The sequence below is a fragment of the Bufo bufo genome, chromosome 6 (assembly GCF_905171765.1).
Source record: "Bufo bufo chromosome 6, aBufBuf1.1, whole genome shotgun sequence".
Taxonomy (NCBI): domain Eukaryota; kingdom Metazoa; phylum Chordata; class Amphibia; order Anura; family Bufonidae; genus Bufo; species Bufo bufo.
This window is the reverse complement of record NC_053394.1, coordinates 158,987,921-159,008,336: the sequence shown is the minus strand read 5'-3', so window position 1 is coordinate 159,008,336 and position 20,416 is coordinate 158,987,921. Positions and strand designations below refer to the sequence as shown.

At 48.9% G+C, this 20,416-nt stretch overlaps 1 protein-coding gene across 1 annotated transcript in view; it reads right to left on the bottom strand.

The window, feature by feature from the left end:
• The window catches only part of SSRP1 (structure specific recognition protein 1), a 37,502-nt gene extending 22,084 nt beyond the window's left edge, over nucleotides 1-15,418 (bottom strand). The window contains exons 1-4 of the mRNA XM_040436664.1: nucleotides 15,284-15,418; nucleotides 9,435-9,620; nucleotides 1,410-1,515; nucleotides 400-590 (exon numbers count right to left, since the gene is read on the bottom strand). Coding sequence (XP_040292598.1) covers nucleotides 400-590; nucleotides 1,410-1,515; nucleotides 9,435-9,620; nucleotides 15,284-15,337 — 537 coding nt within the window. The 5' untranslated portion in view covers nucleotides 15,338-15,418. The remainder of the gene's footprint in view (nucleotides 1-399; nucleotides 591-1,409; nucleotides 1,516-9,434; nucleotides 9,621-15,283) is intronic.
• Nucleotides 15,419-20,416: the final 4,998 nt, after the last annotated feature.

Sequence of the window (20,416 nt, the reverse complement as noted above, 5' to 3'; positions counted from 1 at the left end):
CAGAGTGAAGAAATGTACATAATGACAATGTGCAAAATGTATAAAAAAAAAGATTATACATAACTGGATGGCTACGCTGGATATTTAGGCACAACTAAGAGCTATATGCAGCTACGCTGCACTACATATTTCTCAGCAATACAGAGGTGTGCTCCGATCACTTAGCAGAGTTGCCAAAAGATGGGAATAAGCAGCACAGTAAGAAGGGATTGTAGGGGACATGATGAAATCTCTATACTAAAGTCTAAATCTCTCCTGCGAGAACAGTCACATCTGATACCTGGATTGCCCCCTCTAAAGAGACTCCTGAAGGGCCACTGGCAGTCAGAAGTAGTCTGCACAGACTATTCATACTAATGTTCTGCAAAACAAGTCAAAACATATTAAGGAAACCATTACCTCTACAGGATCCCCACCATCTTCTTGTGTGGGAGGGACATAGAAACGAATCTCCATGAGAGACACCTCCGAATCATCATTCTGATGAAACTCCAGTGTGACCTCGTTCTTCCCCGTGGTACACTGAGACACATTACTTAGAGGGAGTTCAAATGCTGGCTGTTCCCCAATATCAAATGAGAGTATTTGTCCTACACAAGAAAAACACAGAGAACATCTTACAGACAGAATTTTCTTCCTTGTCTGCCCACAGGTCATATACGGTGTTCAACATTGGGAAGTCATCGCCAGTGCTGGCGTCCACTCACTGACTGCAGCAACAGGGGGGCAGTACATGCATCTAAACGTCTAATAATCAGATACATTATAATAACCCAGCAAAGCAGTCCAAAAGAGGTGGCAAAATAAAGTCAATGGGGCAAATCTAAAGTCTACGGACATCTTCTGTTCAATTTTTTTTTTATGATAGCATTTTACTCATTTTGGGCAAAAAATTATTCTTTTCAATTGGTCTTTAATAATTTTCCGACGTTTTTTAGATATACGGGTTAAAAATCAGTCTGTCTGAAGAGTATCATTTGTCAGCGGACTGCTCATGTGGTGCTCTTAACTCTGATCTCCTGACCTCATAAACATTCATCAACCTGATAAGAATATGGCTTAAATAAGTGTTGAGATCAGGCTTCACATGAGCCATCAGCTGACAGGATTGAGAAATGATACTCTGCAAACAAACAGATTTTTAATCTCAAAAACGGCTGACATTTTTTAATAAAGACCAATTGCAAAAAAAAAAAAAAAAAAATGTGTGAAATGCAATCATAAAAAACGTCCAAAGTTGTCCATAGTCTTTAGGAAAAACTGTTGTTGTCCACAGCAATCAATAACAGTACAGAATTATGAAATGAAAGCTGTGCTATGATTGACTGCTATCAGCAACAGAATAGTGTTTCTTTTAGACAGTTTAATAAATTTCCCGCAGTATTATTATTTTTTTGAAGTGGTCGCACCTCCAAACCTTGCACTGCCCCAATTCCATCCTTTAACACACAGATCCTTTTCTACCAAGTCTACCTTGAATTGCGTTTTGAAGAAGTCAGAAATCTTTTCATACTCCTGCGGAGAAACATAAAAACAATTTGTATAATATAGTGTGTTTAAGAGGTTGTCCGGTCCAAAAATCAAAATTCTTTGTATGTGCTCCTAACACCGCTCTCCATGCATACATATGCCCCAATACCTGTTTTTAACGTCTGAGCTTTCCTTCCCCCTTAGAAGACATCACATTATCCTGGCAGATCTGTTTACTTTGCCCCCTTCTTGTTTTGTTGAATACATAACTTTATTGATACACAAGCCTGGCTGCACTGCACAGAGATGAGTCACAGGCTGGACACGCCCCCACTCTGCTCTGCCTGCAGCAGATACTCCATCTATAACTCCTGTGTCTTTCTACACTCAGACAGGAATCTACTTCTCACCAAGTGTCTAAATCCCATCACTGACCGTCCATAGGCTCTGCCCTCACATGTGTATCTAATCCTATCCTGTGCGATACAGCCTGCTGAGCTGTGTATCTAATCCCATCACTGACCGCCTGCAGGCTCTTCCCTCACTAGCTCCAGAGTGTGATAAACAGCTGTAATCAGCAAGCGTATCCAATCACATCTGTATCTAATCCTATTCTTTATGTGTGCCTGATACACATCCTGTTGTGTGCAATACTGCCTGCTGAAGTGTGTATCTAATCCCATCTTCTATGATACTGCCTGCTGAAGTGTATATCTAATCCCATCTATGATACTGCCTGCTGAAGTGTGTATCTAATCCCATCTTCTATGATACAGCCTGCTAAACATTGTATCTAATCCCATTTTGTATGACACAGCCAGCTGAGTGGTGTATCTAAGCCTATCTTGCATGATCCTGCCTGCTGAGCTGTGTATCTAAACCCTTATGCACACGACCGTATCCATTTTGCAATCCACAATTTTTGCAGTTCCATTGAGTTCTATGGATTTGAGGTCCTCATTTTGAAGACCAGAATAGGACATGTTCATGTTCTGTCTTTACTGGAACTGACATACGGATGTAAAAAACAGACTGAGGACGTCCCTGTGCTTTGCACATCCGTATGTCAGTTCTGTCAAAGATAGAATATGTCCTATCCTGGTCAGTATAATGCAGATCTAAAACCCATAGAACTCAATAGGACTGCAAAAAAATGTGAATCGCACATGGACAGTAACCTTATTTAGTGGATCCGCGACTTGCAGACCACAAAACAAATACAGTTATGTGCACGAGCCCTATCACTTATACTTAGCCCCCATAACAGTGACATCCATAGTGCCCCCATAACAGTGCCCCTTGTGCCATCCAATGCCCTCACTGTGCCATTCATTACCCTCTTGGGCCATCCAGTACCTCCTGTTTGCCATCCAGTACCCCCTTGTGCCCCACTTGTGCCATCCAGTGCCGCCTGTGCAGTGGCGACTCTAGGAACACCCTAGGGAGGGGGGGTGCCACTAATAATTTTCACCACTTAATCATACTACTGAAAAAAAACAAAATAAGTATATATAAATAAGACTACAAAATACGAGAGTATTGCTGTATGTAGGGATACCTTTTTATTGTACTAACCTAATCCATTTTTTTGGTACGAGATGACGGTTTGATCGGCACTATTTTGGGGTGCATATGACTTTTTGATTGCTGGGCATTACACTTTTTGTGATGTAAGGTGACAAAAACGAGATTTTTGTATAACTTACCAGTAAAATCTCTTTCTCGCTCTTCCTTGGGGGACACAGGAAACCTTGGGTATAGCTCATCTCCATAGAAGGCGTGACACTAAGTGAAAGACTGTTAAGCCCCTCCTCCAGCAGCTATACCCTCAGCCTGGAGCGAGCGACTACCAGTTATGTGCCCAAGTAGTTAAAACAAAGGCAAGGATCAACCAAATTAACACCAACAAGACAAAACTCCCGTCAGGGCAACCAAAACAATGGGTGGGTGCTGTGTCCCCCAAGGAAGAGCGAGAAAGACATTTTACTGGTAAGTTATACAAAAATCTCGTTTTCTCGCCCAATTCCTTGGGGGACACAGGAAACCTTGGGACGTTCAAAAGCAGTCCACAAATAGGGAGGGACCACAACCCACGATGAATTAAAGCACCATAGGCATTAAGGCACCGCCGCCTGCAAGACCAGGCGGCCCAAAGCAGCATCCGCCGATGCATAAGTGTTCACCTTGTAGAACTTGGTGAAAGTGTGCAAAGAAGACCAGGTGGCCGCCTTACACAATTGTTCAGCCGAAGCTCGATTCCGCTGAGCCCAGGAAGCCCCGACCGCTCTGGTAGAATGAGCGGTAACACCAAGGGGCGGTTCCCTGCCCTTAGCACGGTAAGCCTCAGCAATAGCCATCTTGATGAAGCGGGCAATAAACACTTTAGATGCCGCCAGCCCCCTGCGCGGACCCTCCGGAACCACAAATAGAGAATCCGAGCGCCGAAAGGGTCTAGTTACATCCAAGTAGATCCTCAGAGCCCTAACAACATCCAGACGGTGAAGATCCCGTTCCCGAGGATGAGACGGGGACGGGCACAGAGAAGGAAGGACAATATCTTCATTCAGGTGAAAAGCGGACACCACCTTCGGAAGGAAATCCGAAACCGGGCGGAGAACCACCTTGTCCTGGTGAAAAACCAAGAGGGGTTCTACGCAAGAAAGTGCCGCCAATTCAGACACACGCCGAAGAGACGTGATGGCAACGAGGAAAAAAACTTTGCAAGACAACAAGCGAAAGGAAACCCTGCGCAAAGGCTCGAAAGGAGAAGATTGGAGAGCCGTCAGCACAACATTAAGATCCCAAGATGGAACGGGAGCGCGATACGGGGGAGCATAGTGAGCAACCCCCTGAAGAAAAGTCTTAACTGGACCGAGCGGAGCCAGAGGTCGCTGAAAAAGGATCGAAAGCGCTGAGATCTGACCCTTTAGGGTACTGAGACCTAAACCAAAGTCCAGACCAGACTGCAAGAAGGATAAAATTGTGGGGAGAGAAAACCGAAGGGGATGAACATCTAAGGTCTCGCAGAAATTCAAATAGGCCCGCCAGGTTCGGTAATAAATCCTGGACGATGCCGGTTTACGCGCACGAATCATGGTACGGACCACGTCAGCAGAAAACCCCCGCCGCGTTAGGACCGCGGTTTCAATAGCCACGCCGCTAAACGTAGCGACCCTAAATGCTGGTGGAAGATCGGCCCTTGAGAGAGGAGGTCTTCTCTTAGAGGCAGAGGCAAGGGGGCGTCTGCCAGGAGCAACATAAGGTCGGCGTACCAAGGACGACGAGGCCAATCCGGGGCTATTAGGATCGCAGGCGTGCCCTCCGCCGCGATCTTCCGAAGGACTCGTGGAAGAAGAGGCAGGGGCGGAAAAACGTAGAGGAGAGAGAACTCCGTCCAGGGAAGGACGAGCGCGTCCGCGCCGTAAGCGTCCGGATCCTTGGTTCTGGCCATGAAGGTGGGAAGCTTGTGGTTGAATCTGGAGGCCATGAGATCCACGTCCGGACGACCCCAACGAAGGCAAAGAGACTCGAAGACGTCGGGGTGCAGAGACCACTCGCCCGGGTCGATCGTCGTCCGGCTGAGGAAATCCGCCGCCCAATTGTCCACCCCCGGGATGTAAATGGCCGAAATGGCTGGAACATGAATTTCCGCCCAGCGAAGGATTAGAGACACCTCCCTCATCGCCGCCGCGCTGCGAGTGCCCCCCTGATGATTTATGTATGCCACAGCCGTGGCATTGTCCGATTGGACACGAACAGGGAGACCCTGAAGCAGCGAAGTCCAATGCCGGAGTGAAAGGAGAACCGCCCTCAGCTCCAGAACGTTGATCGGTAGTTTGGACTCCGATGGAGACCAAGTGCCTTGTACAGACCGAGGAGGAAACACCCCCCCCCAACCCCGCAGACTGGCATCGGTGGTAATCACCAACCAAGTTATCGGCAGGAAGGACTTCCCTTGGAGAGGGGTCCGTAACCACCAGAGGAGAGAGGAACGAACCTGGGGGGGAAGGGGAAAGTGCTGATCCAGACTTTCCTGGGACTTGTCCCATGCGGACAGAATGGCAGTCTGAAAGGTGCGGGAGTGATACTGCGCGTAGGGGATTGCTTCGAAACAGGACACCATCTGTCCCAAGACCCGCATGCTGAACCGGAAGGAAGGATGGCGGTGGGTCAGAAGGCTCCGAACCGACCGATGAAGGAGCTGGCGCTTCTCTGACGGAAGCCGAACCTCCGCTGCATCTGTATCCAGCAGCATCCCTAGAAAGATCAGTTGCCTGGATGGAACAAGAGCGGATTTGGGAAGATTGATAATCCAACCGAACCGGCGTAAGGTTTGTAGCGAGAGGTCCACACTGGCGGATGTCAGTGACAGAGAGGGTGCCTTGATAAGGAGATCGTCCAAATATGGAAGAAGAAAAACTCCCCTGGAACGAAGTAAAGCGAGGACAGGGGCAAGGACCTTTGTGAAAACGCGAGGGGCCGTCGCCAGCCCGAAGGGGAGAGCAACGAACTGGTAGTGGTCGGACCGCACTGCAAAGCGCAGAAAGCACTGATGACACCGAGCGATTGGAATATGAAGGTAGGCGTCCTGGATGTCGATAGAGGCCAGGAACTCTCCTTTTTCCAGAGAGGCCACCACCGACCTGAGAGACTCCATCCGGAATCGCTGAAGACGAAGGAAACGGTTTAACCGTTTTAGATCCAGAATGGGACGAACCGAGCCTTCTTTTTTGGGGACCACAAAAAGGTTCGAATAGAACCCCTTGAATCTTTCTTCCATGGGAACCGGAGCGATGACCCCTTTGTCCAGAAGGGTGCGAGTGGCAGTAAAGAAATCGGCCGCCCCTTGGGGATCCCGGGGAACCCGGGAGCGAAAGAACCGAACTGGGGGGAGGGACGTAAACTCGAGTTTGTACCCGGAAGACACAACTTCGAGAGCCCAGGCGTCGGAGACGTGCGCCTGCCAGAAGTCCCTGAACAGGAAGAGACGTCCCCCCACCCGGGCGGGTGGGGGCGCACCTTCAGGTAGTGTTCTGCTTGGTTGCGGGAGGGCGAGCAGGCTGTGACTTGCGCCAGGAGGGCTGGGTCCGAAAAAAAGGTTTCTTACGTCTGTCTTGGACAGAGCTAGGGGATGGACCTGAAGAGGTGCGAGGTGCGGGAGCCCTGCGGGAAGACCTGAAGCGAGAAAAAGTGGGGCGGCCTCGAGTGGTGGTCCTAGTCCTAGATTGAGGAAGATGCGTACTCTTCCCCCCCGTGGCTTCGGATATGATTTCATCCAAGCGGGTCCCGAACAATCGAGAACCAGTAAAGGGAAGGCCAGTAAGAGACCGCTTTGACGTGGAGTCCGCCGTCCAAACCTTTAACCAAAGCTCCCTCCTGGCCGAAACGGCCAGGGCAGACGAACGGGCTATGAGAGCCCCCGCATCAAGGGATGCTTCACAGACGAATTTGCCGGCTTGAACGATAAGTTGGGCTAGAGCACGGAGGTCCTGAATAGGGACGTCGGATTCAAGCTCCTGATCCAGCTGAGAAGCCCACTCTGAAACCGCTTTTCCAGCCCAAGCGGAAGCAAAGACCGGCCGGAGGGCGGAACCGGAGGCTGCAAAGATACCTTTGGTAATGGCCTCTATACGGCGATCCTCAGTGGATTGTAAGGAAGAGCCATCAGCAACGGGAATAGCCGTGCTTTTTGCCAAATGGGCCACCGGGGGGTCGACTTTGGGTGGCGACGCCCAGTTTGTAATGCAATCCGCCGGGAATGGATAACAGATATCCAACTTCTTAGGCGGGGTAAAACGGGCATCAGGGCGGGCCCAGGCCTTGGAAACCACCGACGAGAAGTCAGTGTGGAGGGGAAAAACTGCAGACGTCTGTTTTTGGCGAAAAAAGGAAACACTGTTTTTTTCAGAATTAGGAGGATCATCGTGAATCTTAAAGGTATCACGAATATTGTTAATAAGATGGCCCACAGCAGAAGCCAGTTTTGAAGGCAAGGCCGAGTCCATATCACAATCTGAATCAACTAGTTCCCCTTCAGAGGGCATATCCTGTATCGAGGAAGGGCCCGACTGAGAGCGCACCCTTGGGGGTGATACTGAAGCATCCGAGGATGATAGGCGCTCCGCCCTAGACCGCTTCTGGGGTTGACGGGCTCTGGAGGTGTCGCCTGGAGAGAGGGACTCAGACGGGTCAGCTAAGATAGCGGACCCGGAGGGCCCAGCAGGGGAAATATCCGGCTGCGATAAGGGCAATACCTCTGCAAGGCGGCCCACAACGTTAGAGAGGCTGACCACAGCCTGGGAAAGGGATCTAGCCCAGTCAGGGGGATCCAATAGGCCAGGGGGTGACACAACAGATGGCGGACCCTGTAATGGGGCTTTGCAAGCCGAGCAATGCGGGTCAGGCTGCCCTTGAGGGAGGGGCGCCTTACATGCGGTGCAGGTGTGATACCAAGGACCGGCCGGCACTGAGGGGTCAGACATGTTGGCTGAAGTAATATAAAAGCGTCCAGGCCAGAGGGCTGCAGAACTAGAAGGGGTCAACAGTCCTACCAGGTCACAGTGGGAGCGGACGGCAACAGCAGCGACAACAGCAGCGGCAACACCTGAGGTAAAACCTGAGGTAAAAACGATCCGTCCTGAGAGCAGGCTGGCACGAAGAGGAGGCGGGGCCAGCGAGGAGCGGGAAGAAAGACGTCCGCCCCCCCGACTGAATGTCTAACATGTACAGGAGAAGCGGAACGAAGCTCCGCCCCCCGCCGGAACTTTCGCGCGCGCGATTCAAACAAATATGCCGCCGAGAAAATATTGCCCCCCGACCACCTCCTTATACACCGGCGGCGAATGACACACCGGTAGCCGGCAAGAGAAGTCAGCTGGCAGCTGAACACAGCGGCAGCACTGGCCGAGATAACAAAAGGCGGCCCCACAAGGCCGCAGCACCTGAGGTAAACTTGTGCAGTAAACCCTCCCCCACGAGCACCGCTCCGTCCTGCTCCACACACAAAGGGGGAAAGCCGACAGTAAGCCTTGTAATGTGACAAGGCTAGGCAGAGGGAACACAGAAGTTAGAACCCTAACGGGGGGGGGGGGGGGGGGGGGGGGGGGGGTTGGAACGGCTGCATAGCCACCTCACCAGTCGACGTTTTCACCCTCAGTCCATCCAGCAGGGACGCCCCTTCAGCCACTGGCACCGAAGTGGCAGGAAGCTGGAGAGGGGCTTGCAGGCGGGCGACCCTTGTGCTGGCGGGATGCAGGGGAGCTGGGCTGCCCTGGTCCTCCTTTTCTTCTGTGGGGGAGGCAGCAGTGCGGATAGCCGGCACTGGCGCAGCTCAACCCCGGGAAAACAGAGAGGTCTTTGCGACTCTGTTGTCCCTGTTGAAAAAAGGAAAAAAGTTGAAAATAATAAAAAGAGAAAAAATAAAATCTTTAGCAAAGACAGCTCTGCAGTGCAGAGAGTGTCTTGCCTCCTTGACACTAAGCAAAAAACTGGTAGTCGCTCGCTCCAGGCTGAGGGTATAGCTGCTGGAGGAGGGGCTTAACAGTCTTTCACTTAGTGTCACGCCTCCTATGGAGATGAGCTATACCCAAGGTTTCCTGTGTCCCCCAAGGAATTGGGCGAGAAAAATGTTTTTTGCACATTTTTTTATATTTTTTTTATGGTGTTCACCTGAGGGGTTAAGTCATCTGATATTTTTATAGAGCAGGTTCTTACGGACACGGCAATACCTAATATGTCTACTTTTTTTTATTTATTTTACTTTAACACAATAGAGGCATTTTAGAAAAAAAACAACAAGAATAATAATACATACTCAGTAAACATTATATTATTTTGAGACCACAGATTATTGAATAGTGGGTCTACTGTACTTAGACACCGACTATAAACGTATACCATGTGCAGGTAGCCTTATTTAAATCTTGTACTGTGCGACATACATGGTGGAACACAAGCGCACTTACCGTTTCCCTGAAGCCGTCGTATTTATGCACATGGCCTGCACGTGTTAAAAGTTTGATGCCGTACCCAAGTGCTACCCGGCGCCACACACCCTCTGCAAGATCAGCAGCTGCAATATTCTCCACCTTCCCCGTCTTACTGTTCTTGTACATGAGCCCAACCTTGGATAAACGTAGACGGCCATCGTTCTATAACAGGAAAAAAGAAAAGACAAAAAATGAATATAAGACACAAGCATTCTTACCAAAGGTCACCTACGATTACCAGTGATAACAGGCTGGAGATAAAGCACCTAGCCTATCATGAAAGGATGGCAACATCTGGAGTACTAACCAGTAACGTGGCTGCCGAGGTCTGTGATTGGCCTCAGCGATCACGGCACCCCGGCCCTGCGGTGACTAGGAGACGCCGTGAATGCAAAGATTCAGTGGAATTTAAAGAGGTTGTCCAGCCTCTGAGCTGGCAACTCCTGGAGTCCGAACCTAAGCAATACTCACTTGTCTGCAGTCCCGCTTTCATCACATGAGTGGGTCATTTGACATTTACAGGACATAAACATCACATGATCCACTGACATGACGAAAACGGGACACGTCATAGCTGTGACCAGTGACTGACCGCAGCAGCCATCAAACCGGATGTTGATACCAGAGGAGCGAAGGAGTTGCAACCCAGCAGCAGGAAGCAGGTTTGTATGTCCTACCACGTGGCAAAGTCTGCCTGAATGGCCCCCGAAGATGGAAAACCCTTTTAAAACCACCAGCCTAATATTGTGCAGGTCCCTCTCCTACCACAAAAACAGCTTCGATCCACTGAGACATGGACTCCACAAGACCTCTGAAGATGTCCCATTGGATCTAGCACCAAGATGTTAGCGGCACATCCATTAAATCCTGTAAGTTGTGAGGTGGGGGTCGCCATGGATCAGACTTGTTTCGCCAGCACATCCCTCAGATGCTCAATGAGAGGTAGACCTGAGGAAGCTGGAGGCCAAATCAACACCTTGAACTCTATGTCATGTTCCTCAACCCATTTCTGAACAGTTTTGTGGTGTTGCTTGGGCAATAATCTAGTAAAAGAGGCCACAAACATAGTGGTGACATTGTACAACGTTTAGGTCATGTTTCCCAGCTGAACATTGTCTCTGCTGGCTTATCTTATTTCCACAGTATATCCTGGTGCCATTTCTCCTTCAGGTAAGTGACACACATGCAACCGGCCATCCACATAATGGCAAGAAAATATGATTATCAGACCAGACCACCTTCTTCCAAAGCTCCATAGTCCAGTCTCGATGGTCCTGTGCCCATTGTATATGCTTTTGAAGGTGGAGAGGGGTCAGCATGAGATGCACAGTGAGCAGTGTGACATCTTTCATGGTTCTGGTCCTCCTACAAGCCACGTATAACCACCCTGTCAGGACATAGGGGATTCATAGAGTCTCTCTAAGGGCTCATGCACACGACCGTATGCATTTTGCGGTCTGCAAAACATGGATCCGCAAAAACAATGTATGACATCCGTGTGATGTCCGTGTTACATCCGTTTTTTGGCGGATCCATTGTAACAATGCCTGTCCTTGTCCACAAAACAGACAAGAATAGGACTAGAGTTGTTGCAATACCAAATTTTTGATTCGGTTTCGATACCATGAAAAAGTATTGCGATACTCGATACCACGTGAAAAAAATAAACCAAAAAAGCCACGTGCATTCCGCATTTTTAAAAATGGCGAATTGCGCAGTTTTTATTTATTTTTTCTGTTCCGGCGTTCACCGCATAGATTTTTTTTATATTTTAATAGTTTGGACTTTTCTGACGTGGCGATATGTAATATGTTTATTATTTATACATTTTATATGTGAAATTGGGAAAAGGGGATGATTCATACTTAATATTTTGGTGGGGGGTTTTTTTTACACTTTTTATTTAATAACTATTTTCCCCCTTAGGGGCTAGAACCTGGGATTTTTTTCATCCCTTGTCCTATTCACCTTAATAGAGCTCTATCAGGGTGAATAGGACTTCACACTCTCCCTGCTGCCCTGGGCTTTGTGCACACAACATCAGGGATGTTACCATGGCAGCCAGGGCTTCAGTAGCGTCCTGGCTGCCATGGTAACCAATTGGAGCCCCAGGATTACACTGCTGGGGCTCCGATCAGAAGCTGCCACTGCACCACTAATGAGGGGGAGGGGACCCTGTGGCCACTGCCACCAATGATTTTAATACTGGGGGGGTTGAGAGGGGCAGGCGCACTGCGCCACCAATGATAATTACCCCTTATATACAGGAGGCGGGTACTGGCAGATCAGCGGCAGTTAACCCCTCAGGTGCGGCACCTGAGGGGTTAACTGCCGCTGATCACAGTTCCCTGTCAGGGGCAGGGTGCCGGCAATGCGATTCTGCTACCGGCACCCGCCTCCTGTATTATGTGTAAAAGTCTACTTTTACTGGGTCCAGACTTTAAATATTAGGCTACACAAAGCGGCGCCCAGAGATGTCCCAGCACTTACTATTAGTCCTGGGTGCCGCCCCATTCGCCCGCTGTGCCCCATTACTGTCTCCTCTCCTGCTCCATATGCTAATTATTATCGGAGCAATGGGGAGGAGACATCAGCTTCTCTAGTGGGCGTTCCTTCTCCCTGGCTGTAGCGCTGTCCAATCGCAGCGTAGGGAGAAGGAACGCCCACTAGTGAAGCGGATGTCTCCTCCCCGTCGCTCCGATAGTAATTAGCATGTGGAGCAGGAGAGAAGACAGTAATGGGGCACAGCGGGCGAACGGAGCGGCGCCCAGGAATAATGGTGAGTGCTGGGACATTGCTGGGCGCCGCTCTGTGTAGGAAAAATCGTATCATTGGTGGCGCAGTGCGCCCCTCTCTTCTCATTGGTGGCAGCAGCACAGGGGGAGGGAGGACAGCTTCCTTCTCCCCTGTGCTGCTGAGAGAACATGAGCGCGCTGACAGCAGCGCGCTCGTGTTCAGAGATACTAGACTGCGCACGCAGCCCAGTATTGAAAAAATGGAAATCCCGGTATCGATACGATACCGGGACAAAAGTATCGATTGGGTATCGAAATTTCAATACCCAACAACCCTAAATAGGACGTTATTTTTTTTTTTTGCGGAACGGACTTGCGGACAAAGGGATACGAAACGCACACAGAGTCTTTTCCATTTTTTTTGCGGGCCCATTAAAGTGAATGGTTGCGCAAACGGGCTGCAAAAACAAAAAAAGAATGCACAAAAAAATACGTTTGTGTGCATGAGCCCAAACTCTGGAGGACCAGCACATGTGTTATATAAACTGCCCACTAGTCCCAAAAGGAACTGTGTCGTGCTTCATTACCACCAGCGGAGGCGCTGTGGGTAAAACCTGTTTTTACATTCACCCAAAGAATACAGATAAATGCTGGGGGTCTCCCTTGTGACCATCTTATCACATGGAGACTCTTCTAACAAAAAAAAACATTGGGGGGCATTTACCAAAAGTGGTTTAAAGTAGAACTGACTTAGTTGCCCGTAGCAACCAGATTCCACCTTTCTTTTTTTACAGATTATTTGGAAATTAAAGGTGGAATCTGATTGGTTGCTACGGACAACTCAAACAGTTATCCTTTACACCAGTTCTGATAACTATTACCTAATATTGTGCAAAGTGGAGAACCCTTTTAAGCGGATCAGTATACATTTACCTCTTCGTTCTGTAACCTAACAGCGAACTGATTTCATTCAAGATCAGCTTCTGGAGCAGTGAGTGCTCAGGAGACTCCCCCATCCCCGAGAAGTGTCAGAAGGGATCTGAGTACACCAGGTAGTGGGGGAGGCGCTCCTCTATCCAAATCCACTGCCTCTGATTCCAGGTGTACCCAGATGTCAGTGGCACATGCACAGAGCCACAGACTATATCTGCTCTTGCAGCAAAACTTGGAGCAACGGTGCCAGAGCGAGATTGGCAGGACCAGGCAAGATATCAGGCCCTGTCAAACAAGAGGGGGTTGGGTGGAAGTCTCGGGTAGGGGGTCCGGCCCCTTGCTGCTCCAGAAGGACGTCTTTATGCTCATGTCTACGACCACTGTACTCTAGTGGTAGATCTGGTGAGGGGACACTATGGATGGTCATGGGGGAGGGGGGGGGGAGGTCTGCAGTGATCTGATGATCAGACTGCCTGGGTCACATGTAGGGTTGTTGCGGGGTATCGAAATTTCGATTCTTTTGACCCGGTATCGATACGATACCGGGATTTCCATTTTTTTTATACTGGGCTGCGCAGTCTAGTATCTCAGAACATGAGCGCGCTGCTGTGAGCGCGCTCATGTTCCCTCAGCAGCACAGGGGATGCCGCTGCCATCAATGTGTAAAGAGGGGCGGGCGCACTGCGCCACCAATGATAGGAGGATTTTAAATGGGTCCGGACTTTGTTAAGTTACCAGGCCACACAGAGCGGCGCCCAGGGATCTCCCTGCACTTACTATTATTCCTAGGCACCGCTCCGTTCGCCCGCTGTGCCCCCATTACTGTCTCCTGCTCCGCATGCTAATTACTACTATCGGAGCAATGGGCAGGAGACATCAGCTTCTCTCCTGGGCGTTACTTCTCCCCGCTGTAGCGCTGTCCAATCGCAGATCAGAATGTCACAGCCGGGGAGAAGGAACGTCCAGGAGAGAAGCTGATGTCTCCTCCCCATTGCTCCGATAGTAGTAATTAGCATGCAGAGCAGGAGACAGTAATGGGGGCACAGCGGGCGAACAGAGCGGCGCCCTGGAATAATAGTAAGTGCAGGGAGATCCCTGGGCGCCGCTCCATGTAGCCTGCTCATAAAAGGTCATCTTTAACTTTTAATACAGGAGGCAGGTGCTGGCAGCAGAATCGCATAGCCGGCACCCTGCCTCTGACAGGGGGGTTAACTGCCGCTGATCTGCTGCCGGCAACCGCCTCCTGTATTAAAGGTTAATTATCATTGGTGGCGCAGTGCGCCCCTCAACCCCCCCAGTAATAAAGTCATTGGTGGCAGTGGCAACAGGGTACCCCTCTCCCCTCCCCTTCTCATTGGTGGCAGTGACCACAGGGTACCTTCCCCCTCATTGGTGGCAGTGACCACAGGGTACCCTCCCCCTCATTGGTGGCAGTGACCACAGGGTACCCTCCCCCTCATAGGTGGCAGTGGCATCTTCTGATTGGAGCCCCAGCAGTGTAATCCTGGGGCTCTGATCGGTTACCATGGCAGCCAGGACACTACTGAAGTGTGTACTATGCACAGGGCAGCAGGGAGAGTGTGAAGTCCTATTCACCCTAATAGAGCTCTATCAGGGTGAATAGGACACGGGAAGAAAGATCCCAGGTTCTAGCCCCTAAGGGGGGAAATAGTTAATAAATAAACTTTTAAGATATTTTTAAAAAATCTATGCGGTGAACGCAGGAACAGCAAAAATAAAAACTCTGCGATTCACCATTTTTTAAAATGCAGAATGCACATGGCTTTTTTGGGGTTTTATTTTTTCCGCGTGGTATCAAGTATCGCAATACTTTTTTATGGTATCGAAACCGAATCAAAATTTTGTTATCACAACAACTCTAGTCACATGATAGGATTATGGGTTTTGAGGCGACTAACGGGGCTGTCATGCCGCATGATGACCCCCTATAGCACATCGCCAGCCGCTGCTATTAATGATGGATGTCACAAATCATGAGATCTATACCAGCACAGCTGGATGGAAGTCTATATAGTGCATGTCCACAAGTCTGCAGATGTGACCCAAAAACTCCCTGCAGAGACGTTCAGCGATGTCAGATAGACCAGGCAGCATATGACGCAGTACACACACTGCGCCTGACACGTGTATTCTTACCATAAAGCCCTTCACCTCCTGGTATATATCGTTAAACTCCAACGTGTCGGCCATTGTGTCACGTGTCCTGCGGTACCGGCACTGCGTTTCTTCCCGCCAGAGCACACTCGGCCGCCGGAAGTCGCAATGGACTACTTCCTGGAAGGCTCGCGGCTTCCATCACTCTCGTGTCGTCATTTCCGCTCTGATTATTTGACCTGCATACGTAAAGCGTCGGCCATATTGTGGTTGGAATTGTGTCTGGCGCACAGCACCGCCCCTGTTCCTCACAATAACTCCGCCTCCCCAGGGCCTGCATCTAAATTTGAAGCTATTATCGCGCCCTTTTCTCGCTTCCAGCCCTCCTCCTCCATTGCGCAGAGCAGAGAGCTGCTTGTAAGAGACTGAGGCCCCCTGGCGAACAAAGCCTTATGGCAACGTGTAATACCCCAGTTCTCCAGCAGTGGTCACTGTAGCTAAGTTGGCTCGCGCCCTATAAAAGCTGACCGCCGGCTGCCTGTTGGGGCACCGTGGCAGTGTCTGGGCACCTCAGAAAATGTCCTCTTCTCCTTCCTTAAAAAACGTGCTCAAATGTCAAAACTCGACTTTTAATTCTATTTTTTAAAAGGTACCAAATGAGAAACCACCTCAAACAAAAGTCATAGCTGCAAAAAAACATGTCACCAATTAAAAGTTCCAAGGATGCATGTGCGCAGATGGTTGACAAAAATAGGACCAATCTCGCCAGTTCCTGAGGAAGTGTCCCACAACCATGCGCTACGGAGTGGTCAGCCCTTTGTTGGGGTGCACTGTCCCCGTTACTCCCTATAGGGGCTTTGAATAGTGACCAGAGAGAGAAAACCAACATTTACACCGGTTTCCAGGCGTAAACGTTAGTAAATTTGCAGGGGCCAGAGTCCCAGTCCGCCCCCATCCCGCCCAACTGCCGAACATAAAGCCAGTCGCACGGCTGGTCAAAAAAGGGACTTGCAACTACTTTTACACCTAGAATAGTTGCGCGTTTCTTAATAAATGACCCCCACTGCGTTTTTGTAGTGGCATTTTGAAGATCCTCTCACACATGAACTTGGCTCTGGCATTTTTTTAGGGCTCATGCACACAGCCATTGCCGTTTTTGCAGCCTGCAAATTGCGGATCCACTATACACGGATACCGGCCGCGTGCGTTCCGCATTTTGCAGAATGGAACCTCTGGGCCATAACAGAACAATCCTATCCTTGTCCGTTATTCCTGAATCTGGTGTGCAGTAAATGAAGATAAATGGGCTGGGCACGCCACCTCCCTCACCAAATCCCCCTTTTGGGCCCAGGGTAGAAATGTTATGTTCGATAAAATTATGTCACAGTGATGTTTAAAAAGTCAAAAACATGGAGTTTGCGACTTTTTAATGCCAGAAAAGATGTATGGAAGGAATGATAAATTCCCCCCAGGGTTTTTTACCACTACCACTTTCTTCATGGCATTTCCCTATTGAGAAGGTGGTGTAAAAACACCAAGGGGCACATTTACTAAAGTGTTGCCACCTGTTTTCATGAGTAATAAGCGTTTACGGCTGTCTTATTTTAAGTCTCATTTACCAACTGTTTTTGCGCCTGTTTTGGAGGCATTTGCGCCTGTTGCGCCTATTTCGAGTTTTAAGTCAAATTCTGAAGTTTTCTAACTTTTGAGCCTAATTTCCACCCTATTTATGTAAGTGCGCCTTATTTTGCGCCAGATTTGGTCAAAAAACAGTCTAATTTCTACGCCGCCCCAGGGCTGGTGTACAATTCTGTCTATGTTTTAAGTGGTGAGTTGCGCCATAATTTTTGTACTTTCATGGAGACGTGAGCTAAAATTCAGCTCACTTGCGCCTTATTTTCATGCGTGTACTATTTAGACTAGTCTTAGATGAAAACAATCACTAGATGTCAGACTTAAACCAAAAATTACAAACCAGATTTATGAAAGGATAATAAGTTAGGCACATATTGAAGGCAGACTTTGTCAATACGCCTGTTTCTTTTTTTTTTACTGCAAAAAAAAAGATGAGCTTAGTAAATGTGCCCCCAAGACCTCCAGCATGCTGTGTTTTCAAAAATAAGCCAGAAAGACAAAAAACTCCATCTAATGAACAAAAATGGCAGATTTTCAGTTAACATCTGGAGATAGTGTTTTCTGCCACGAAAAATGCAGGGATAAAAAAGGCTACTAAAAATGCAAAAGTGCAGAAATATGTCACTGAAAACCTATTGTATGTGAAAAAGATTTCAGATTTGAAAAAGATTTCAGGTATCCAGATCTTCACACAAGTTGCTGTAGTAAATGGGAGAACTGATTTTAGCTGGTATTATCTCGGTGTATCCCGTAGTCCCTTTGTGCTGAATATATACCAATAAGAGATTTCCTATTAGAGGAAATACGGTATGTCTTTACGAAGTGATTCCCCATTAGGGGAACACGGGGAACCTCCATGATTAGGCGCTATCCCTTTAAAGGAGTTATCCCATCTTAGACAATGGGGGCATATCATTAGGATATGCCCCCATTGTCTGATAGGTGCTGGTCCCAGAGGTGCAGAGAAACTTGAGGAGGGCGCACCGCGCATGCTCAGCCGCCCTCCATTCATTTCTATGAAGCTGCCGAAAATAGCCGAGCCAGCTGGCTCGGCTATTTCCGTCGGCCCCACAGAAAGGAATGGGAGCGGTGGCCGCGCATGCGCGGTGCGCTCCCATTCACTTCAATGGGAGAGGTGGGGAGCTGCGCCTGGTGGTTGTGGACGGACCCAGTGGTGTATCTTGATTTTGTGCTGCTCTAGGCGAGACTAAACTCGGGCACCCCCCTAATATAAATTTGACCCACCCCTTTCTGTCACGGCCAAACCCCTTCCTCTGTAAACCACACCCCTTTCTCTTTAGGCTCCACCCTTTCCTGTTTTGCATAACGATATTAAGAAATTTATTGCGATAATGATATCTATGTCGCGATAAATACCTGTTTAAAAGAAAAAAACACAAGGAGACGTTATACTGTATGGGGCAGCCTCAAGGAGACGTTATACTGTATGGGGCAGCCTCAAGGAGACGTTATACTGTATGGGGCAGCCACAAGGAGACGTTATACTGTATGGGGGCAGCCTCAAGGAGACGTTACACTGTATGGGGCAGCCTCAAGGAGACGTTATACTGTATGGGGCAGCCACAAGGAGAAGTTATACTGTATGGGGGCAGCCTCAAGGAGACGTTATACTGTATGGGGGCAGCCTCAACGAGATGTTATACTGTATGGGGCAGCCACAAGGAGACGTTACACTGTATGGGGGCAGCCTCAAGGAGACGTTATACTGTATGGGGCAGCCACAAGGAGACGTTATACTGTATGGGGGCAGCCTCAAGGAGACGTTATACTGTATGTGGGCAGCCTCAACGAGACGTTATACTGTATGGGGCAGCCTCAAGGAGACGTTATACTGCATGGGGGCAGCCTCAACGAGACGATATACTGTATGGGGGCGGTGGCAGCCACAAGGGGACATTATACATACTGTATGGGGGCAGACATAAGGAGACGTTATACTGTATGGGGGGCCGGGGGCAGCCACAAGGAGACACTAAACTGTATGGGAGCTGCCACAAGCAAATAGTGCACTCTGCACTGTGTCATAAATAAAGGTGGTATATGTGTCAGACTGTCTATGGTGGCCCTGGCCTCTCCTTGAGGCTGCCCCATACAGTCTGTATGGGGCAGCCTCAAGGAGAGGCCAGGGCCACCATAGACAGTCTGACATACCACCTTTATTTATGAGTCTCACTCTCACAGTGCACTATTTGCTTTTTAACTCTCGTCTCACTCACTCCTGTTCCTCGGCCTGGACTGGACCTGGACACTCCTCGCAGGGCAGGCCAGGAGTCAGTCGAAGTGGCCAACTCTGTTCTGACTGTGTGAGGAGGGAGGTCTGGAGAGACTTTTCCCGTGGCTGCCGCTTGTGTTGTGAATATTCCAGCCCACTGCGGATGCGCGAAAAAAGACGGCTCGGCGCAGGCGCAGTAGAAGCCGAAGGTAGCTATGGGGGAATCCTCTGCGCCTGCGCCGACAAACCCCAGCAGAGCCAATCAGGAGCCGAGGTGAGAGACACACCTCCCACGTCACTACCGGAAGTGACGTGGGTAGCAAAAAATTCCTAGTAGGTGAAAATTCCGGAACACCTGAGGTTGGGAGGAAGTCAGGAGGACTCGCGAGGAGGTTCACTCCTTCACTATGCGGTGACAGCGATGCCGCTCACATAGTGAAGGATCGTATTCGGATCGGCAAGCATCGGACAAAGGGGAAAAAAAGTTTGGCACATTTGTGTAAGTTAACTATCACTAGGCAAACAAGGCATTTTGCCGCCCCATTGGCAAGTGCCGCCCTAGGCAAATGCCTTGTTTGCCTCGTGATAGATACGCCTCTGGACGGACCCCGGGAAACTCTGGGTCCTCCAGCCACACTTCTCCTTGTAGGTGCGGGTCCCATAGGTGGGACCCGCACCTATCAGACAATGGGGGCATATTCTAGCGATATGCCCCCATTGTCTAAGATGGGATAACCCCTTTAATGAAATAACAAATAAAAATATGGAGAGGGAAAAGAGTAAATTATTTCTGTGTAGAAGTTTGAATCCAGATAAAGTAGAACATTTTAATGGTGTTTTATGGATAGATAGTTAATAAACGAATGATGTTGATATACTATATGAGTTAGAGAAACAGGATGTATGTTTTGTGATGTTTTATATTTCTTCATGATTTAAATATATGTGGATTTTGTTGGTATTAATGAATAATACACAATGTAATTAAAAAAATGTGAATGTACAAAAGTCCAACTCCGGAGCTAGAAAGGGGTGGATAACTAAAGCGGAACATGTGTTTAGGGGGTGGGATAATAAATATCGCCCCAATGGAGGTAAAATGATGACGCCCCAGACGAAGCTGGTAGCGAAACCCGGGTTGGGCAGAGATACTAATTGTACTGTATATGCGATGTTGCAAGAAATGATCTTGTAAGTACAATAAAATACAGAGAAGTTTTATACTTGCGGGTCTGCACTATATCTGTTTCCTTTTGAAGGGACAAAAAAAGGTTTCTGCTGCCAGTTGGTTCAGTGACTGAAGAGGT